Source organism: Chaetura pelagica, unplaced genomic scaffold (genome assembly GCF_000747805.2).
Source record: "Chaetura pelagica isolate M959 unplaced genomic scaffold, ChaPel_1.0 scaffold630, whole genome shotgun sequence".
Lineage (NCBI taxonomy): Eukaryota > Metazoa > Chordata > Aves > Apodiformes > Apodidae > Chaetura > Chaetura pelagica.
The window spans coordinates 18,287-24,527 of NW_009951855.1; the positions used below are offsets into that span (position 1 = coordinate 18,287).

The following is a 6,241-nucleotide window of genomic DNA, read 5'->3' on the forward strand; positions in this document are numbered from 1 at the left end:
CCCCGCCCGGCCCGGCCCCCGGCCCGGCAGCGGCACCGCGGGGTCCCCCCGCCTGCCCCCCACCCGCTGGAGCAAAGGTAGGGAGGGCATGGCCGGATCCAGGCGGGGCACAGGCAGGGCCGGGCCCCATGTGGGCAAGACACGGTCAGAGCGAACCAACGCACAGCCAGGAGACAGCCAGGGAAGGCAGGGTATGGCCAGAGAAGGCAGAACATAGAGCCAGGCAAGGCACGGTCAGACCGAACTAGGGCACAGGCAGGACACGGCCAGAGAACGCAGGATACAGGCGAGGATCAGCCAGGAGCTGTGGGGACAGCCACATCCAGGCTGGGCAGAGGCAGGACACAGCCAGAGCAGGCAAGAGCAGAATCCCCTGCAGACCTGACAGGGCACAGGTCTGTGCCTACTCCCCTGGCCCCAGAGCCTTGTCTCAGCCCCAACTCTGCAAGAGGGGTCCCAGCCCCAGCTCCAACTCAAACACCGCACCCTGGTGCCCCCGGGGCTGTTCCCATGCTCAGCACAGCCCCTACCCAGCCAGCCCACTGCTCCCCTAGCCCTTGGGAGGCACCCAGGGGCCCAGCATCACTGTGCTGGCCCCTGCATGTCACCACAAGCACCAGGCTGGGGGAAAGCTTTGGCTGATGCTCCCTGACCTGCCTTCTCCAAAGGCAGAGGCAGCACTGGATTTAGCATTCCAGGTCATCACTGCTTGCCCAGACTCTTTCTGGAGCTGTTTGACCATCCAGGATCTCACTGTGCTGAGTCCCCATCAGTCCAATGCTGGCAGCCCAGCATTCCTGGGCAGTTATGTAAATTCAGGACAGGAGATGACAAGGACTCGCAGGGATGGGCTCAGTACAGGGGTGCCTCTAGAGCACCACCTCGAGTAACAACCCCACTGCCCCGTGCCTCAGTTTCCCCACCATCAGCTGCTGTGCTTGCAAGCTCTGGGTTAGGGCATTACAGCAAGAGTCAGGACCTGCTCTGTCCCTGCCCTGCCCCAACGCTCCTGATTTGAGGGTGGGGGCAATAACCCAGGACCTCTGTGGCAAGGACACCAGGATGCTGGGCCCCACCAGCCCTTCTCCCCTCATGACTGTTAGCACAGAGTAAGGCACCTGGGAGAGGAGGGTGCCTGGGCTGGGGGACCTGGGTGGACAGATTGCCAGGGAGGGCTGGAGACATGCCGTGCTGATGGATGCTGGCACCACCAAACTCCTGCTTCCCCCCCCCCAGCAGACGGGCCCTGGCACAGGCCCGGCACGTGCCCGGCACCAGCTGCATCCCGCCGGCTGCTGATTCGGCGCCGCTGACAGCAGGAGGATGATGGTGAAGCCTCCCTGCTCCCCATCTTCTGTGAGGTTAGGGGACAAATGGCGTTAGGATCCACTGCCTGGCTTCAAACCCCCCCAGAGCCTCAGCCAGGCATAAATATTTCAGGGGGCTTGGCAGTTCTGTAATAACCAGCAACAAAGATAAACACTGGGAAGAGCAATATTTTTCCATGTGGGCTGGAGGAGTTTAATATTTTATCACTCAGAGCACAAAATATTTATGAACAATCTCCTGTCAATCACTGACTGAGGACTAATTGTGACCTTTCCAAGCCAGAGAGGACATGTCCCCACCATGGAGGGGCAGCCATGGTCCCTTGTACCTTGCCCCCACCCCAAGCCCAGCCGCTGTGTAACAAACCCTGGGCTGTTGGAGGTACCAGGGGCACTGGGACAGGGGAGGGGCTGACCTCTGCCAGCTGGGTGATGTGCTCCTGCACCCTGCATTGCCCCAGGGCATCGTGGTGGTGATGTCCAGGCTGCTCCCTCATCCCCAGCTGGTGAACAGGGAACTGGAACAGCATGGGTGCCCTCCCTGCCTGCACTCCCAGGGCTGTGGGACCAGGCAATGCCACAGGAGGAGCACAGTGGTGCCAGTCCCACCAGCAGCACAGGGACCTGGCTTTACTGGTTTTACATCCATCAGGTTACCAACAGGAGCGGGGATGTCACCTCTCTCCAGCTCAGCAGAGTGACCGGGACCCCTTCCCACTCCTCCCACAGCCTGTGTGTGGGGGCCACCAGCTGCCCCCATCCACAGCCCACTCCTCACCATGGGGCAGGACGGCGCAGTCGGCCAAGAGGCAGTCAGCAACACCATGGCCACCAGGGAGGAAAAGCATCCACTTTATTACAGACCCCAAAAGCGCCCGTGGCACTGCCAGGAGGGCCAAGTGTACACGGGATGTTTCCATTTTTCAGCGAGGGGAAGAGAAGAGGGGAACAAACCCAACCAACCCTACTCACGGCTCTTTGGTGCTAGAAAACACGTGGCAGTGCAGCACAGAGAAGCTGTGGGTGAGAGGGGCACCAGCAGAGACTAGGGGGAGCACCTCTGCCATCCACCACCACCCCCCTGAGACCTCCGCGGGGAATTGGCGACACATCTAGAGACATACAAACAGCAAACGGATTTTGCTGCCCCACCCCAGCCTACACTTACCCCATGCCACTGAGTGCTGCAGGAGACCCCCCCACTGCTTTCTGGCATCCTCAAAACAGTCTAGCACCCTTTCTACAAAGAAGAAGAGCAGGTCCCAGGGGGAATCAGCAACCAAAATCTCTTGGCTGGAGAGGAAGGAGGTGGGGAAGGTGACCAGTTGCCAGTAACTCAGACCCTGGTGGGAAGTGAGGCAGCCAGGCCCCTGCTTCACTCTTCTCCTCTCTCGGCAGCAATGGGCTCCTTGGTCCACTTGTCTGTGACTTCCTGGTTGCCTGCATAGCCCATGTCAGGCAGCAGGCCTGGGGCTCCCTCCCCGTCCCCGGTCACCTCCAGGTCCAGCTCCTCGAAGGAGGAGCCGCTGGCTCCCGACTCACTGTAGCTGTGCTCACTGCGGTTGTCCACTTCCTCCCGGCCACGGCTGGCTGGGAAGGGCAGCAGGATGGAGGTGGCCACTGAGGTGTCTCTGCTGTCAGTTGTGGCCTCTATGCTGATGGAGCTAGTCTCACTCATGGTGTCAGCCCCTGGGATGGAGAGAGAACAGGAGGGAGTGAATGCTGAGGGAAGGAAGCAATGGGAAAGGGGTGCCAGTCTTCAAAGCCACCAGAAACCTCATAGATGTCAGGCCACAGTGGAGATCAGCTCCTATCTCTTGTCACCTCCTGTGCCTTTGAGAAGTGACAGGGCCACGACACCTATGAGCTGGACTCAAACAGCTCCCTGAAATCCTGGCATCCCCCAAGCCAGCACAATCCCCAGCCTCCCAGGCATATCCTGGCCCCACAGCTGCTCTCCATGCCCACCTTGAGGACCTGGCAAGCCCCTCCTTTGGGACAATGCCCAGAACCCCTCTTGCAGCCAAGCCCACCAGGGGGCTTCCCCTGCCTGCCCAAGCAGAGCCCTGGTCCCACCACCTCCTCCCAGGATCCCTGCCTCATTAGCTCAGTTTACAATGCAATTTAGGAGTCAACAAGATGAGCATGTCAGATTGGGACCAGCAGCTCGGTGCTGTTGCTTGAGCAACCATCCAGGAGACAAAACCCTCCTGTAAAACATTAATTACTGTTAATTATGACATCAAGATCCACGTGGTTAATTATGACATCATAGATCCACATCGCTGATTATGACATCACATATCCATGTTGGCAATTATGACAACAGCAGCAAACACACTGGGTAGGCTACACCATCCAGGTCCTCCCTGCTTTGCCTTCCTCCTGCCTGACTCACACTGGTGGGAAGCTCCTGCCAGGCTCAGCCACTTCCCAGCACCTCTGCTCCAGGGACTCCATCCATGCTGGACCAGACAGTCCTGCTGAGGATCATGCCCTGCACCACGAGGAGCTCTGCTCAGCAATGGCACTGGTGGAGGATTGTGGCTTGCCACCAGCAGGGCCAGGAAATGGCAAAGAGGGTGGGGACAACTGCAGAAGGGCTCCAGGCAGGAGAGGACAGCACCCTCCTTCACGCTGGCTCCTGCCAGCACAGCTCCATCCCCAGCCATGACACGGGGCTGTCCCAGGATCCCAGAGCCATCTTTAGCCTCCCCAAACTCCTGCAGCCAGGGTGACCAGGGCTGGGCTGCTCACCCTCCTCCAGCTTCCCGGCAGCCACTGATATCCTGGAGGAGACCCACCAGGGAGGGAACTTTCCTTAAATCCTTTTTTTTTTTTCTGTTTTTCTTCCCAGCCTGGGCAGCTGCCAGCAGAACTGCTTGCAAATGGCAGTTCTCTGCCTTCAGAGCTGCATCATCCCACAGTCCTGCCTGCTGAGAGATGGCTGCTTGGAGAGGACCAGGCAGCAGTAGCAGGACAAGAAGCAGCCGGGAAAGACCCACAGACACAGCACGGCCTCCGCTTCAGACCACCTGGATGGTGCATGGGCTTCATCCTGCCCAGCAAGCACCTGGAGAGGAGCCTGCCCTCCACCCTCTGTCCTTGGCCATGGCACGCAGCCCCTTCAGCAGCTGGCACAAGCCAAGCCCTGGGCTGCCCACCCAAGTGATGCCTGGTGACCCCCACATGAATCGGAGGAAGGAACCATCACGCGCTGACACGCACCGCCCTTGCTGCAGCAGCAGGGAGCTCCTCGACATGGAAACTACATTTACTCTAAGTTAAAAAGGATGTTCTGCAGGCTGCTGGTGAGGCGCTCGCCAAAGGGGATGGCAGCCACAGATCAGGTGGCAGAAAGGCAGGAGATGCTGTCCCACCCGGCAGGACCTTGGCAGGGCAGTGGGTCAGCAGGGAGCCTCTAGGAAGTTGGAGAGCTGTGGGGAATGGAGGGGAGCATGTGGCCCCTCAACCTTGAAGCCAGCCAAGGGTTTGCAAGGTCTCTAGTGGGGATCTCAAAAAAAAAACCCCAAAACAGGTGGCCTCAGGTGACATGGACACTTCCGCACTATGGCTTCATGACAGCTCACACCATTCGTCGTCATCTTGCATCCCTCTGAAACCTGGTAAAGGTGTGATCTTGACCCCAAGGCCATTCCCTGCATGTGCAGCACTCCTCCCTTCTGTGTCACTCCAGCTGGGAAGTAGTCACATAATCCCGTGCCACAAAGGAAAGAAGCTTGTGAGAAGAGGAGCAGCATATCAAGAAGGGGAAGATGGGGGTGAAACCTCCTCAAGCCCAGCTCCAAGCTGCCACCACAGGAAAGCACTGTTGTCCTCACCCCCAGCAGCCACCTCCCTCTCCCTCACTCCAAGGGTGACAATAAACCGAGTCCTGTTTCCTTTAAGCCAGATGCTTTTTCACTGCTCTGTCATTTCTGATCACATTTGAGCAGCCTCAGCTGGCAAATTCACCCATTTTAGCAGGACAAGCTACACTTGCTGTGCCATGGCCACCTAGCCTGGCTGGGGATGGATGGCCGTGGCAGACAGGGCTGAGAGATGGAGCCACTGCTGCTTGGGACAATGTGGAGTCAGGGGGACATGGCAGGAACCCCCAGTTATCCCAGCACAGCCCTGAGAGGCCAGGCAGGGCATCCAAGAAGGCAGCCAAAGCCTCACTGGAAGGTGCCTTGCTGGCAAGCAGGGGTTCAGCTCTCCTCTCAGAGGCATGGAGGTTTCTGGCAGTCCTCACACCCGCTTCTCCATCCTGCCCCAGGTACCTTGCTTGGTCCCCAGCATCTTGCTGCTGCCCATTCCCTGCATCCCACTTCCCAGGGCTGGTGCCTGCACCAGGAGGCAGCCCAGATCCAGCACAGCTTTTCCCTCTGGCATGCAGTGAGGTGCCAGCCATCCTGTGGAAACACATCCTTTCTGCCCTGCTCCCCCAAGGACAGCATAGCCATCCCACTGCATGTTCACTCATCAGGAATGTGGAACCTGGAAAGTTTTGATTTGGGAAAAAGAGGCAAAGCCTGGGGTGAAGCCCTGCTGGGATGTTGAGAAGCCCCCTTAAATGCCAGGGCCACCAAAGAAGAAGGAAAGCCAAGCAGCCAACACCAAGGTGCCTGCCAGGGATGGGTGCAACAGGAGCCACTCAGTCTGCACTGGTAACGAGCCAGCCCCTCAGGCAGCTCAGCCCTGTGCCACTCTGGGTACCAGCATCTCCAGATCTTCCCAGGAAGGAGGGTCATTTTCCCTCCCGCATTGCTCCAGCGGGACACTGATGCCCAAGTGTCGCTCTCCTCTTGGAGCACCCGGGTCCTCACTTTCCCCCCTCTTCAATCAAATATTCATTGTCTCTGCCGCTAAATAATAGATCAGTGCGGTGCCGGGGGGGCCCAGCTCCTCCT

At 58.8% G+C, this 6,241-nt stretch overlaps 1 protein-coding gene across 1 annotated transcript in view; it reads right to left on the minus strand.

Annotated features, from left to right (window-relative positions):
- Window positions 1-2,703: 2,703 nt before the first annotated feature.
- The window catches only part of TEX264 (testis expressed 264), a 37,546-nt gene continuing 34,008 nt past the window's right edge, over window positions 2,704-6,241 (minus strand). Inside the window, exon 4 of the mRNA XM_009993245.1 lies at window positions 2,704-3,017. Coding sequence (XP_009991547.1) covers window positions 2,704-3,017 — 314 coding nt within the window. The remainder of the gene's footprint in view (window positions 3,018-6,241) is intronic.